The sequence below is a fragment of the Pomacea canaliculata genome, linkage group LG11 (genome assembly GCF_003073045.1).
Source record: "Pomacea canaliculata isolate SZHN2017 linkage group LG11, ASM307304v1, whole genome shotgun sequence".
In the NCBI taxonomy this organism is placed as follows: Eukaryota; Metazoa; Mollusca; class Gastropoda; order Architaenioglossa; family Ampullariidae; genus Pomacea; species Pomacea canaliculata.
In genome coordinates this window covers 8,835,922-8,851,863 of record NC_037600.1, presented here as the reverse complement: position 1 = coordinate 8,851,863, position 15,942 = coordinate 8,835,922, and the positions used below count along the sequence as shown (strand labels likewise).

The following is a 15,942-nucleotide window of genomic DNA, read 5'->3' as shown; positions in this document are numbered from 1 at the left end:
TGCATGAAAGGTACTTTAAGGTCCTTTTAAGGTCCTTTTTTGGCACCATCCCTGATCCCTGGGAACCCTGTTGGTAGCATACGGTTCAATCAGTGTTTAGCCATGTAAACAGATCAGTTTGACTACAAAACACGTGAGTTGTACATGTATTTGGAAAATGATTTATAAAACAAATATTTCAAAAGTCGCAGCTGAGTGGAGACCAAAAAAATTATCATTTAAAAGAATATTCACATAGTGAATGGAAAACTCATCAAACACTATCAGATTAACAAATAAAATATGATTCTGTCTCATTGTTATACCTTTAATGACATCTTTCCAAACTTGATCTCTTAGTTTTTTGTAACTCTAACATGTCCTCATCTAATGGTTGATAATATAATACTAATTTTGTGTAGTAAATATTTTTATCCAAATGTTAACTTAACACGCACAACTACATACCTTCCTGAACAAATTACGTTCCTCACTTGCATTCTGTAAACTTGCACTGGAAACGCACCTCTTCCGTAAATATTACTCTCCTAACAACCTTTCCCATAATGCTAGTCCTTTTACACACCTTTCCTTTAGCAATATCATGTTAATCTCAGCTCTTGTTCTTAATTTTGTTCTTTGGTTACTCTTTGTGTTTTCTGTGTTCGATTTTATTCTTCGTTTAGTACGGTTTTGTTTATTCTTTTATAGTTCATATGTTATTTGTTTTCCTGTCCCTCATATACTGTCCATGTTTCATTCTGGCTCTTAAGCGTTAAGAGCATGCTCCTTAGGAGTGTGAGTATGCGCTTTACAAATTTTGCATTTATTAATTATTATTAAATCATTAGGCAAGATCAGCGCTTTTTCTACATTATTCTAAACAAAACAAAAACCAAACTACATTGTATAATTTCTACAGTACAGCTGCAATGATTTTGGTATACCTTGTTCTTGTTTGTCCCTATTCAAATTAAAGGAATTTCAGTGATACATTGTGAAGTATGGACATATATGTTATCAGAGGAAAAACCTATATATGTGCTTGACAATGCGGCCGAAGCTTTCCAGTTTAAGGGGAACCTCTTTAAGTCATATATCACAGCGTCAGATGAATGGATGGTCCGTCTCCTTTGAAAGAAAAAAACCGTTCACTCAATAATATTGAAAAGTATTGAAATATTGTACAACATACGATCACTACTGTTGGAGAGTACAATGATGATTACGTGAAGTGAAATGAAAAGACATCGATTCTTTATGCACAAAATCAGATACAATTTAGTATAAATTATCAAAATTGTAAAACCATCTTGATTTTGAAAAACAATTGCATGAAACAACTGCTACCACATTGAAGACTTCGAACGTTATTAATTTTCCGCTTAAATGTCATAATCACAGACTTGCATAGCACTCTGTGGTCATAATGAATACTCCCTTGCCGGAAGTTCTTACGTTGTGATGAACTGAGGAACGGCGGCTTGACAGCTGTTCTCTGAATTTGGGATTAAAAGGATGGGAAGATCTGTTTATGCAGACCAATCAACAGAGGCATACCTTAAAAATCTTTTACAGAAAAATCAGTGGTATGTCGGCCTTATTTTGGGACAGGTACGCTCATTTAATCTTTTTGAGTGTGGTGTTGTGCTATAGTTACTTTCATATCGTCTGCTAAACATTGTATGGTCTCAAAAAGTTTCAGTTGTCTAAGTTAGATAACAGTAAATCCCTTCCATTCATTGTGAATTTTGTAGAGTTTTTGGAAATATGCCACTTAGATATAATTTTAGGTCCAACAAACTAGTCGCTAAATTTGTATTTTTTTTTTTTTAGAGCCTCATTTACAAACTTCTTGTGGTAGACATAAAGTATTGATCAAGACAAGTCCTTCCACGAACTAATATCCCATATACGTTTGTGTTCCTTCTATACCAATGTATAACGAGGGAGCGCAAAACACAAGCTGGCTAAGCCATTTCAACCTGACCCAAAGACAACTCCACCCTTTTACAGACTCAATGAACCCATGCAAGACCAACTAACCTCTTCCAAAGTACAAATCCATCACTGACACATTATATGACAATTTATAGAACTAAAATGTTAGTTTTGTTCGCATACAGTCCATGAATAGTGTGTGGATTTGTTGGCTATGTTTTATGTTAATAACAATTTCTGGTTCTGGTGATCAATTAGTGTTTTGGCATTAGTTGATTCATCTTTTGCCATAGGGCTGATTTGACGGTCTAACTGTATGCATGACATAACATACATTAAGTGTATTCAAAGAAATACTAAGAGAAATTATCATAACTAAGTTAGAAGGGTCCAAATGGTCTACAAAAAAAATATTAGGACTATGTTTAAATGTATACAACATCTCTAGTATAACTTAAGAATGCAATTAGAACAAAAGAATTATTATAACTTAGAAATTAGCGTAGCTTCCAAGTTCATAACAGTCCAAATTGCATTTAAAGTAACTATATGCCATCCATACTCACATCCAGTATTACAGCTAAATATATATTTAGAGAGAGTCTTGTAGAACCCTTAATGAAAATTCAGATCCTTTTTTGCTAAAAATGAATACAAGAAAAATCTGTTCTTGCTAATTAAGCTTAATGTTAACAAAAAAGATCATCCCTCCCTACCCCAAAGAAAAAAAAAGTTCAATTACAATTCAGGAATTTTTGGTCTTCTAGTAAGACATGATCTACGAAGTACCTTTGAATAAATAAAAAAAGCTTACTTACTATTTTGTAATTAACAGCATATTTTAAATTTATAGCTAACACAACAGAGAGATTATGTGCTGAGATTAGCACGTACTCCAGATCCAGCTGAAGATGAAGCTTGTGAGGAATCAGAGGATAGTGGTATGCAGTCCAGTAAGGAACTGAAGGAACCATCACCACGGCCAGCATCTCTCAGTGATGCTGAAGACAAGTGGGTTGCAACTCATGCTAAACAGGTGCTTAAATTCTTTATATTTTAACATGTCAGGTGGTGTAAAATGATCTGTTTAAGTTTACATAAGGAAAAATTGCTCATTTCCTATTCCACTTTTCATCTTCTTAACCCACATAGTTTTTTTCCCAGTTTCTTTTCCCAAAGTCTCAACTGGACAATGTTGTAATTGTTATAATTAAGTAAATCTTGTGTTAGGAGTTTATTTAAATTGATACAGATGTGGCTTAGACTATCATATAATGAGGAGTATTGTTTGTGTTCTTAGTTGTTTGTGTCAGAACAAACATTAATTTTATAAACTTTAAATGTGATCATCTTAACATTTCTCAGATTTTATCATTCTAGCTAGATACATTTTGGTTGAACACATACTCTCATGTCACAATATGATTTGTGATTTAATGTTTAACATAACTGTTAGGATTTGTGGCTGCTGTTTCAAATCAGATTTTTATGACCATTGTTTGGTTATCTGATATCAGGTTACAAGGATGCTGCCAGGTGGCCTCAATGTCATTGGCATTTTTGCTATTGCTCCTGCAAAGATGTTGAAAGATTCTCAAGGAAAGCTGCGTGAGGTGTGCCACAATTGGATTTTCAGAAAATCTTCTTTCTCCATTGACTTAACTTAGTGTAGTTTGTACTGTCTCAGTAAGACTTTAAATTTAGCTTCAGCAAAGAATGTTATTCTAAAGTTTGTCTGCAAACTCTGTATTCGAATTCATGGTGAAATGTAGGTTCTCAAGAACTCCTATGACTGAATATTTTGAAATTTGGTGAAGCAAAGGCATCTATTTTTTTATTGTGAACATTATTGCTGTATGTTTATTTTGCAGCTGGCTTTTGCAGCACAGAGGGCAGTTACCAAAAATATGCCTGCGTTACCTGCAGACAGCATAGGGGACCGCATCATCCTGCAAGTGGACAAGATCTCTAGCAAGTAAGCCTTCACTTACATCTTTACTCTCATCTTTCTTTCTTCCTGTTGTTCTAAAAAAAAAGAAATAGTAGGAGCCAAGGTCAACACCATTATTGTAGTGGATGCAGAAGATAAACCTGTGCAATAAGAATTCCTGGTTGGAAATGCATTTTTGATAGTAAAAGATGCATAGTGTTTCTTATTTCCCTTTTTATCAGAGTATTTTTTTTTATCCTGTCACATCCAAAGCCATGATCATTGTCATTCACTGGACTTGATATTGGGAAAAAAAGGCCTGAAATTATGATTTGCTTTTAGAACAAGGCATTTAACAATCAGAAAACATTTGATAATAAGGTAGATGTGTTTATGTGGTCATTGATATGGGAACAGATTTGGGCCCAATAGCATGTTTGACATCTGCAACTTCCTAATTTCATCCCTCCCCTTCTTTCAGCATCCACTGGCTCAACTATATAAACTCATTTTTTTTCCAAATGTAGAATTAATAAGATATCCTAGAAAAATGCTCAAAATTAATTAAAATTTTGTACTTATTATTATTGCAGAATTCTATGCAGTTCTATAGATGTGTCTGACTTAAAGGTAGGAGCCATATTTTAAGCAAAGAGATTCACCAAGAGAGAACGTTATGGTGGGAAAGTGAAACCAAGCTGCCCGGCATTCTAGCACAACCGCTTGCTCATTTTGAGACTATCATTCCTTGAAAAATGACAATTAGTGGTTTATTTAGTGCTGCATTGAGTTGTCAAAACTTAGAGCAAAAGATTTTGATTATTTTCTTTTCTGAAAGACTCAGTCTTTCGTAAATGCTGGGTTCACAAAAAGCAGAAACTTCATAGAAATACATATAAGATTTTTTTGTACAAGATGAATGGTAAGAGCTGCTCAGAATAGCTCCAAAACACAAAAGCACGCCAGGTTGCCAGGTTTTTCAGCCATACAAAGCTTGCTACAAATTTTGAAAGAATGTAAAATGTATGAGATTAAATTCTTCCACACTGGCAGACTGAACCAACGCTGCATAGAAAACCTCTTCTGTAACTTGAGGGCAGAGAGATAAACCGAATCCTTGACATTTTCAATTCTTTCTTCACTAGGAAATGGGAGGTAGTTTCAGCGCAATTTCTGAAATTTTTCGATGACAAATCAAATTTTCATGTGTGTTCTTCCAACAAGTACAGACCAGGCATTCTCATGTTTCGGTATTTTTAAGTAATACCATGATTTTGTTTTGAAGTAAGACAACAGACTTTTTTCCTGCTGTGTCTAGAAAAGATGAAAAAGTTTAAGCTGAACTTATGTTTAGCAAAGGCGTTGTAAGGTATCTGCGCACATGACAATTACATTTTCTTCATGTGCTCCAAAGGCAAAAATTGTCAGGAGTTCATGTTACTTGCAAAATTGTTACTAATGTAGATTTAAAAAAGATTTTTTTTATTCACAAAATTGCCAGTTTGAAACATATTTCAATGTTTTATTTTGAGCATATATGCAAGCCTGTGTGTGAGAAAGAGTGTGTGCGTGTGTGCATATACAGGTCTTTCTTCTATATTTTATTGTAAACCGAAGTTCCTAGCACAATGAAAGTAGAACAAATGTGTCATGCACCCAAGTAGCTCGTGGTGTTTACTTTTTTTACTTGACCAAAATCGAAGTGGCCCTTCGTGCTATGCCCACTTTCTGACTTTATGTTTTCTGATAACAGTTTTCTCTCTTGGTTAATCTCTGTGTTTAAAAGAGCTTAAACTTGAATCTTGGTCCATTTTTGCATCATAAAATAGCTTTAACTTTTTTTTTTTAACTTTTTCTCTTTAGGACATACTGGGACAACATTCAAGATATTTTAAGTAACTCCATTTCCACGAAATATTTAAGAGTTCTATTAACCTATGTCTTGAAGGGATTTTACAGTGACAGCCATACGTATGACAAGAGTGACAGTGTATTAGCCGTACATATGACAACAGTAATAATCTATTTGACATAAGTAGGATGATGGTGACAATGTACAAGCTATATATGATGACAGTGAAGAGAAAACTAATGCTTTCTTAGTTTTTAATTATATGAAATGGAAAAAAGTATGATTTCATTTACACTTGTTACTTTTTAATTATATATTCTCTTCTCTCATCTTGAGAGCATGAGTTATTTGAATTGTGAAGCTCAAATTGTCATGTTAAAGAGCACAATGCGTCCAGCAGAGTGGAAATACCAGTCTTTTCCCACAAGATGGATACGCCTTGATGCTTGCATCTCTATAGACCAGTCATTTTCTGTGCCTGCAGAAACCAAGCATATGCCATTACTTAAAGAAATTCAGGTATTTATTTCCAATAAATATTCTAATGTCGATAGTTTTTTTACTTTTATCCAGAAAGATTGAAACTTTTTTTTTGTGCACAGGTATATCTGAATATATTTGAATGTCAAGTATTGAATGTTTTTCACATGGTTGCTTTGTTTGCTAACAGTTTTTCTTTAGGCTTGTATGGATGTGGAGATGAGCATTTATGTTTATATATACAGGTGATAAACTTAAGAAGAAACGAATGAGATATAAAACAAGTCAGATAAAAATAAAATGAGTGAAAGAAAAGATATCAGAGCACTTTTTTGACATTTACAAGAAAAGGTATAAAATTTTATGAGTTTTGTCAAAGCTAAATTTAAATTTCTTTTCATTTCTTTAAACCCGGCAATTTATGAATGCTTTTCATCAAAATCATGTGCATGGAATTTCTTAGATATCAAGGTTCAACAAACAAAACCATGAAACCACTCAAAGCTTTTCTGACACATAATTGTGCATTCATCAGTATCATATCCATATGATTCTGTAGTTTGCATAACCACTTTTGCGACGTTTTGTTCTGTCTTTAAGCAAGCCATTTCTCCATTCTGCAAAGATATCTGGAGAAGCACAGCCATGGTAAATGGTGAAATAAGAGATTTCCATGAACTTTTGATTGGAGAAGATGCCAAGAAAAAGGGTAAGGGAAGGGATGCAGATCACTGTCCAAGAGAATCATTTAAGGTGGACTTCATGATGCCTTTGGTAAGCAGCTGACTCCTGCTTGTCACAGTAGTCCCTCATGGACATTTATATTAGGTTATGTCTGACTCCTACACTCTAACATGCTGTTTCTTTTTCCTTCCTTTGTTTCGCTAATTGCACCATCCTCAGCCAATAGAGAAATGCCATTATACAACAAATTAGATCAGCTTTTATTTCATATAATTCAACGTCATCACAGAAATCTACTGGATTTAAAATGCCCATAAATCTGCAGTAGTCCTTCATAAGTGTTTGCTTTGCTCAACAACAAACTTGTGAGGTGTGCTGCATCTTGTTTTCTTTAAAACTTTTTTAGAGGGACAGAAAACAGCATAAAACTTTTATAATTTTTGTGTTTAAAATCTGAGTTTTTTTTTTTTTTTCTTTCCAGTCTGGAAGCGATAATATTTTGGACCCAAAAGTAATAGAGGCAAAGGAGCTTGTGTCAGTCAGAGGAATCATTGTTTGTCGTGCCTTTGTCAACAGGAAATCCAGCGTGCAAGATGGTTTAGAGGTATCACAAAGCATTTATGCATGCACATGTGTGTATGCATGCACAAGCACTGCGCAAGAGCACAAGTATACTGTATTCATGGATGTTTAGTGGGGTGATTGTGTTTTTGTACGTCTTTGGAATCTTATGCATAATTAACAAATTTACAATGTTTAAAGCTAAAAACAAAGAATATAGTCTTATTTAATCAGTTTTTTTTGTACAGCCTTCTCCTTTATTTTGTGCTATACAATATGATGAACAATAATTGTTATTGTTGTCTGTATAAATGTTAGCATGGCAATATCTTCTGCAGGCTATTAAAACAGATGTTGTCCGTAACCTGTGTGCCAGATGTGAACTGCTTTGTGAAGATATTGAGGTTGTGGGTGAGTTGACAGGTGAGAATTATTGTCATTTTTCTCTTGTTCCAGTACTTAATGAAGATCATCTAGCACTTTTATTGCATTATCTCCCAGGATTTTCACCACCAGACACATTCATGTAAACTGATGCTAACACACCAAGCACTTAATTGAGCTTAAGACTTGCCAGAAAAACAGAAGATGCTTACAGGTTGCCCCACTCCCCTCTCAACTTCCCCTGCTAGATCAAGTTGTGTAAAAAGTTGGTAGAACAAATACTAGTGCTGCAGAAGGGACTGATTGTTAGCATGACTTAGCTAGCCAGTCAGTCACTAGACTTCCCACAGACAAACACAAACAGAATTAGCACAGACTGACATATTTCTTACACAAAATTGTGCACAGTCTATTGGCTGACAGGAAGACCAATGGAAACAATCAATAGCTGAATTAGAAAAAAACTGAGCAATGATCGGCTTGAGTCAAATATCCAATCAATTTATCATAATATTGTGAAACTATGTTTATCAGTAAGTGTCCTGAATCACAGTCATCTTTTTATTCATTGAAAAGTTACTATCAAATATTTGTTTATTTTTTAACAGAGACCCGCCAGTTGTTTGATGCTCCAGTTAGAGTGTTTGCCCCTGTGGCGGAGAGTGGAGTGGACTTGTGCGACTATATGTTTCAGGATGAGAAGACAGAGGAGGTGTTGGAGAGGATAAAAGAGCTAACAGATGTGGATGTTGAGACTGATAAACTTGAGCTGGACTGCGAACGGCCAGCTAGTATGTGTCAGAAACTGTTTGTTGCCATTTGCACATTTATGCATACTTGAACTCACTATGCAAACAGATATGGAGTAGAGTTCATAGAACACTTAAAAATGGTTACGTTTGAAGTTAAAAAAAAATCCCACAGACATGCATACACATACCCACATTCTCTTTCTCATAACCCACATGTATATGCACACATATGAATATTTCCTTATACAGATGTGCTTTTAGCTAACGGAAACTGATTTTTAAGTGCCAGAAATAAGTATTTTATTCTGTTTTGTTGATATTATCTGAATTTCTAAATGGCCCACTTGTCATTTTTCACCAAAGCAGTTAAGATTGAATACCTTGGGTTCAGATCTTATCTCAGGTGCAGCTTAATATATATATAAAAAAAGGAGAGAATTCTGTGTACAACCAAAGAGAATTCTATATATGACTAAGAGATGTACAAAGTCCATATGACATTTACTTTGTATTAACAGGAGATAGTGACTGGGACAAAATTTCTTCATCGGAATACAATCTGAGCAGCTTGCAAGAGGACTGCAAAACAGGCACTAAGCAGTCCAGATTCTGTTTCATTCTAGGTAAGTTAATTTTAATATTGGTGTAATCAGAGGTTCCTTTTTTTCATCAGGACTGTGGTTTCCTTTTTCTATCTTTACTTTTGCGCTGCCATTGACCCACACAGGGTTTTTTTTTATTTTAGATATCATCAGTAACTGTGTAATTTAAATTGTGGTTATTACAATAGTCTGCTTCTTCTTCATTCAGGAGGGAATGTATTTGAACCTTTCAAAGTTTTCTTATGGTAAGGAAAGAATTAAGTCACTCCTGAAACATTTTAAGTTTGTGTGACCTAATGTGACCCTTTTATTTTTGGCACATGTTTTATACATGGTTTTACACATTTTGGTGATTTTTGAAAGAATGATCAAAATGACTTTTTGGTAGGGGGAGGGGTTAAGAATGAAATGGATGTTAAGATATTGAGAATGATTTGTGTTACTAAAGGTACTCTCAAAATGTCGCTTCACTTGATAAACTAGCACACAGTTTGGTAAATGATTACACCCACATTATTTTCATATTGAAGACTTTAATTTATGGGAGATAAAAATATTCTTACTTATTTAGCCAAAGGGCATTTCCACTGCTCTTTAGAATTGTTACAATACAATCAAGAAAAGATAACAGTGTACTTTACATATCTGTTACAGGTGCAGTACTAAGTGGTACTATAGCAGTTGCAGCAGCCGCGATGTCCTTCTATTTAACCCAGGAAGCTACTTAGAAACAACCTGTATTATTAACTTTTTCATGGAATTATTTTCTTTGTTGAATTTTTTTCAAGCTCTTGAATTCAACTCTTAGCAATAAAAAAAAAAATCCCTAGTCATTCCATCTGTGCTTTCATTAGGAAAGCAATGGCATTCTACCCATTAATTAACATTTCCGAGTTCATTAACGTTCAGATCATGGTGATAAGACTGATGTCTTATAGGAGTGATATCACTTGGTAAACATAACCATTTTTTAAAAATACATTACAAGAATAAAGAGCAATTTCTCTTAAGACTTTTGAAGAATAAGTGTAAACTTTTTCAAGTGCACAACTGAAGTTTTTAGATTATACTTGATAGTTTTATTCACACAAGTATTTCTTTGGCTGGTTGATTTTGGGACCAGTAGAGAGAGACTTGAGTCACCTTGCAAAAGCAACCTAAATACTTTTGCCCAAAATGACAGTGGCCACAAATGTGGTAGATCTCACTAATTTGTTCATTGACAGTTCACTGCACATGCCAACATGAGGCAACACCACATTCACAATGACAGATCATTTATAGACGTCTGGTGGGTTGCAAGCACACACCCCACAATTCCTTTCATATAGATCCAGACTTTACGGCAAAGAGAAATTATTTTCATTCTCTACGTACATCAAATAATAGACCGCATGCTACATACACTTTACGTTGACTCAGCTGTCTCAGATTCATTCAGTTCAATCTGAGTATACCAGTAATAGAATACTTCCTCCATTCAGTTAATAATGCATACATTCACATGCCTACTTGCAGTATTTTATGTATTTGACTACCACTGTAGCTTGCAATGACGATTTTGCTGGTGATTCATGCCACTCTATACAGAAAGCTGTTGCTTTAGCTACCTTGCTCAGTCAGCTGTCTTTTTAAGAAATGTCACAAGGAACAGTAAATCCTGTTTTAAAATATAACCTCTGAATATGTTGTCAAAAACGATAAATTGAAAGGTAAAGCAGTTCATTTGCACTGCAAAGTCCAACATAGGTATAAGTGGTAGATTATCTTTGTTTACAATGAGTGGCATTTCATTTTGCAACCACAATTACTTATAAAGGCACACATGAAGAAATGTTATGAGAAAGACAGTGCAAGTATGAGCTATAATATAAATGTGTGTGTATAGATATATGAAACCTTAGGGCGATGACTATGCACTGACAAATATATTCTGTGTTTTACGACATGCCTTGCTGGATGGCAGGGACCCTATTCTTACAATGCTTGCGAGGCAAGCATACCCAGGGGTCCCACAGGCTTTTAGTTCCTACCCATCCTCTTTAACATTTATGAAGTATCACTTCAGTTAGTTGTCAGAATATTGTTATAACTGAATGTTGGGGTAAGTCTACTTTCTTTTTTTAAGGAACAAGGTGCAAAGTTACAAAAAACAAATGAAATGATTTTGTATAAACATATAAACGATATATGATTAAACATTTTGCATGTTTGTGAGCTGTTGAAATCTGATTTTATTTTTTTTTTAAGAGAGAACATAAGGACAAAAGGTGTAAATAATATATATACACATGTTGATTTCAATACTGGTGGGTTGTTATGTTTGTGCTATTAGAATTTGACAGGCAGCAGAAATGTAGTGAAAGAAAAAAGAATCCTTGCATGTTTGTGAATGTTGCCAGAATTGCTATATTAAACCATTGCTGCTTTTTAGCTTGTCCAGACTTTTACAGGTATGTTCACATTTTGTTCAGGAATTGTTATAAGCAGCAGCCTTTGCCCTATAATGACATAGTCATATCAACCACAAAAATATTCTTTCTCTACTTGTTACAAATAGATGCTGCATATTTGCAGAAAATGTTTATCCGGCACAATATGCTGCATTTCCAGAATTTTTTTGTACAGCCTCCTTAAACTATAATCACTGTACAACACATTTATTGACTTTCAAGAAGCTACCATTTTCAGAAGCACATCATGAACTGTAATCACCTTAAGTGCAGAATAAAGGGTCACATTCTTTTTGACAATCTTTTGCTATCTTTCTTGACTGGTCCAGACTTTGCCAGAACAAATGAACCATCGAAAAGTCAAGTGATAAATATTATTTGGTTTGAAAGTGTTGATAAATATTCATTAGGAAAATAGATATTTCACTATTTTGGATGTTAGGGGAGTAGATCCCCATGTAAGAATAAATTAATCATGACTGCACAAGGATGAATGACAAAAATATAAGGCTTCAAAATATAGTTTTAATGAAGAACATGTGAGATACATTGTACACAAAAGCATATGATACATGCATGCACACAAAAACACTGATTCATTTTTGACAATTTTGTTTTCACTCAGATGGGTTTCTTGGACTAAATGGATCACAATCAATAATAAATATCACAAAATATTTCGTATACAAGATATGGATTTATAATGTGAGGTTGTGGCACACTAAAGCTGAATGCCTGCCTGTGAAACATTAACGAGTTGTTACTCATATTTGGATGAAAAATGACTTATGTCTAGACTGCATAGATAAGTATTTCATAAATAATCAGTCTCTGAGCAATCAACAACGATTAAAGACTGGTTCAGCTTTGGCAAAATGCAAATTTACATGCCTCAGAAATGTTTGGACAGGGCTTAAACCAACTTGGTTTACATCCATCCCATGCATTGCAAATGGTACTCAATTTCACACAGGCAAATAGTCTTACATATAACAAATAGATAATATCCTTTTCCCACAATTTGAGGATTGGGTAGTCAGACGCAGTCTTCTGCATACAGTTGAATCTTGGGACTGAAAGCCTTTTAGAAGAAATCAACCCTATACCACTGTTGGAGGAATTTTAGCCTACTAACTACTTTTGATTGACCAACACTTCTGAATGATCTAAACTTTTATTTAATGGTTAATTGTGAAGTATCATGTTGATGGATTGATATGTTTTAAATTGTGTAAATGTTACTGACGAAAGTTGCTGCACAGGATGGCACGTTTTCATGATGATAACAGACAACAGTCACAAGTGATAAACCCAAGACTAATTCAATTCAGATGTTTCAGTAATTGGTCTAGCCATTCAAACCGGCTTACATTTCTTAGTTTCTTGTGCTTTTCATCGAGGTACAGACAACTGTAATTTTCCATAGGTTTTTTTTTTTTAAAAAACACTCGACCATAGTTCAATAGCTAGTATGTGTTGATATCCATTACGACTACAGAAAATCCATAACTGTAGGCAGGCCTGTGATAGGCAGAAGTGAGCACCCTGTCAAGCATTGCAGAGACAAAGAGAATTGAATGAGTGAATCAGGCAATTGAGGATGCCAGCAACTTACATTTTTTACTTTTGTAAATAAATATTTAATATTTCTTTTTTCCTTTTTTGTCTGATTCATTATTTTAGCAATCCTGTAATGTTTATGTAATGCCTGTTATTTTATCTTTTCCCACCAAATTACACGAAGTTACACTGGTATTTATAACTGAGACAGGAATGAGGAATGTATAAAAAAGATCACAATTGAATCACTCGACCTGGTATCTAACAAAACAGCATTTAAAAGTGGCTGTCAGCTTGTTTGCTGCAGTGTAGCATATGCCATCCTAAGCACCTCTCGAAGTTTCGGTGAATCTTGCACAAAACTTTTTAACTGTTTCGAATCCAGTTCTAGGATCATGCCTGAAGAAAAAAAAAACAACCACAAAAACCATACAAAAATATGCAGATACAAGAGATGCCCAAAATGAAATAAATAAAATTATTTGCATAACAACAAAAACAAATCTTGTTTGCAAAATTTCAGACGAACAAAATATTACAAGAAGCAAAATATCTTTTTACAAAATAAGGAAACATCACAATTTAGACAAATGAAAAAAATTCAGTCATTCTACTTCAATACCTGTTAATTTTTCTGCATGAGCTGCCGACAGCTTTTCAGCTTCTTCATATATGATCTCTCCAAGCTCCTCGTCTGACAAGCCATGTGAGCAGCATTCATCTCTCGTGCAGTCTGAAGTTGATTCAGAGATTTTTTTAGCATGTGACAGGTAGGTCTCTTTAGCTTTCCTCACAGCAGACTTCAGATGACTGTTTGATGATAATAACATCTTCACTTGTGACAGCTCCATTTCCAGGATCATTCCTGTTCAGCATATTGGCAAGTCATTAATCTCTCCATCTTTATGTTTGTGATTCAAACATAACTTTATCTAGAAAGCACTGTGCACTCACTTCCATGGCTTGGGAAGTGCACTATAAAAGTTTATTATTGTTATTTTGTTGTTGTGATAACTTACCAGTTATTTTGCCACTAAGGTCTGGTTCTAATTTTTTCACTTCTTCATAAAGTGTTTCCTCCAAATCTTCAGCATCTTGAAAGTTGTGTTCTCTTTCGAAAAAAAAAACATTTCTGAAGTTAAAGAAACAATTAAAGAAAAAAAAAAACAAGAATAAGAATCTAGTTTCAAAAAAACCAATCGAATGTTTGGTAAAAAAAAAAAATACTGGTTATATCAACAATGTCATTTCCTCCTTGTATCAGATCTTACAGTCAGAGCTAACCAATATGCAAAATCTAATGGCAGACTTTACAGATGTCCTTACTGCTCTTGAGGTGAATGACTGATGTAAGGCACATGCATCCTGGCTTGCAACATGCATTGCTGCAGATATTGGTCACTTTGCAACATCTTTAGCACCTAAAAGCAGAGTTCAAACAGCACTGGAAGCAATTGAGGCCTTCATGCTATGCTAGCATGTACATACTTGTGATCCATTAAATCTTAGTCTTGGCAGAGATGTTTGATTTACCACCCCTCCCTGAACCCTCCAATGTCACAAGATATCAGTATTTGGAGATATTGCATCGACAGTGATGATTCACATTATGTGGCACCTCAGCCACAAAGCATTTACAGACCAAATTTCTACTGTTGGGTGAGAGAATGGTTTGACCCAGGGGAAGTGAGAAGCACATGCTTCACTTATTTTTTCCATCTGGCCCAATAAAGACCCCTCTGCTGTGTTTAACCATTGTTCCTGTCAGACAGGAGAAGTTTGGCCTTTAAACTTACAGGGTTACACATCAACAACACAACACAAAAAAACCCACAAATGCTTGATAACTCTGCATCTGATTTAGACCATTAGACAATGCAAGTGTTTATTTTCAATTTGTGTTTCCATAAGACTCAAAATATTTTCTTTATATTTTCCATAATAAAGGCAATGTTCTTTATGGTACTGGAAGAGTAAGAAGTAATTATCAAACATATGGAATATGTCTAAGGCAGGAAAGACAATATGAAGCCATTTGGTCATGAGAATTTTGAATGATGAGAGTTCAATTCTAGAAAGAAATAAAAAAAAAAGTAGAGTCCACCGGATCAGGGAATGATAGAGAAAGAGATGGGTGCTTTGGCGAAATTGATTATCAAAATGTGAAAGGAATAACCTACCTCTTTCTCCCCAGTTTCAAGAAGTATGCCAGTTAATTTTCCAATATCAGTTTCTATGGATTGTACTTGTGTGAAATGTTCAATCTTAATGTATAAATGTTCTCCAAGGGCTTCAATGATCGTAGGAAGTTCAGCCATGAGGTTAATTTGTGAAACTGATAGTTTATAGAGTCAACACATACCACATGTTTTGTTTCATTGTCAGTATTCTTCAATACTGAAGTCAAAATAAAGCCAAGTTACAGTTCACACACATGGAGATATCAAAATCAACGTTTACGAAGAAAGCCTAGTTTTAACTTTATTTTCCCCCACCATGTGACACAGTGAGCGCTGTTGTGAAAATGAAAGTGGTGCTGTTTCTAAACTTTCCATTCAGACAAAATAAAAAGCAAACAAAAAAAAATGGTCAGGAATTGCTCCTAACTAAAAGCATCAACTTTGCATCCTTCATCGAAAAACTGTAGTTTATTTTCGGTCAACTAACTACAGTCAGAAAAAAACTACTCCAGTGTACTATGTCAAATAGGTTGCATCTGCGGATGGCGTATTCCCAAATTGTTTTAGTTCCTTACAGGGGCGAG

The 15,942-nt window shown here is 34.6% G+C and overlaps 2 protein-coding genes across 2 annotated transcripts; one reads left to right on the top strand and one right to left on the bottom strand.

The window, feature by feature from the left end:
- Positions 1–1,411: 1,411 nt before the first annotated feature.
- Positions 1,412–11,910, top strand: LOC112575262 (protein odr-4 homolog). The gene is made up of 12 exons (XM_025256986.1): positions 1,412–1,593; positions 2,774–2,956; positions 3,438–3,533; positions 3,792–3,895; positions 4,444–4,480; positions 6,084–6,221; positions 6,783–6,956; positions 7,348–7,470; positions 7,766–7,850; positions 8,420–8,602; positions 9,082–9,186; positions 9,820–11,910. The coding sequence occupies exons 1-12, from the start codon at positions 1,498–1,500 to the stop codon at positions 9,891–9,893; spliced, it is 1,398 nt and encodes a 465-aa protein (XP_025112771.1). The 5' UTR covers positions 1,412–1,497; the 3' UTR covers positions 9,894–11,910.
- Positions 11,413–15,934, bottom strand: LOC112575263. Its single transcript, XM_025256987.1, has 5 exons — positions 15,359–15,934; positions 14,505–14,599; positions 14,198–14,289; positions 13,801–14,043; positions 11,413–13,577 (listed from the first exon to the last, which is right to left on the bottom strand). The coding sequence occupies exons 1-5, from the start codon at positions 15,494–15,496 to the stop codon at positions 13,468–13,470; spliced, it is 678 nt and encodes a 225-aa protein (XP_025112772.1). The 5' UTR covers positions 15,497–15,934; the 3' UTR covers positions 11,413–13,467.
- Positions 15,935–15,942: the final 8 nt, after the last annotated feature.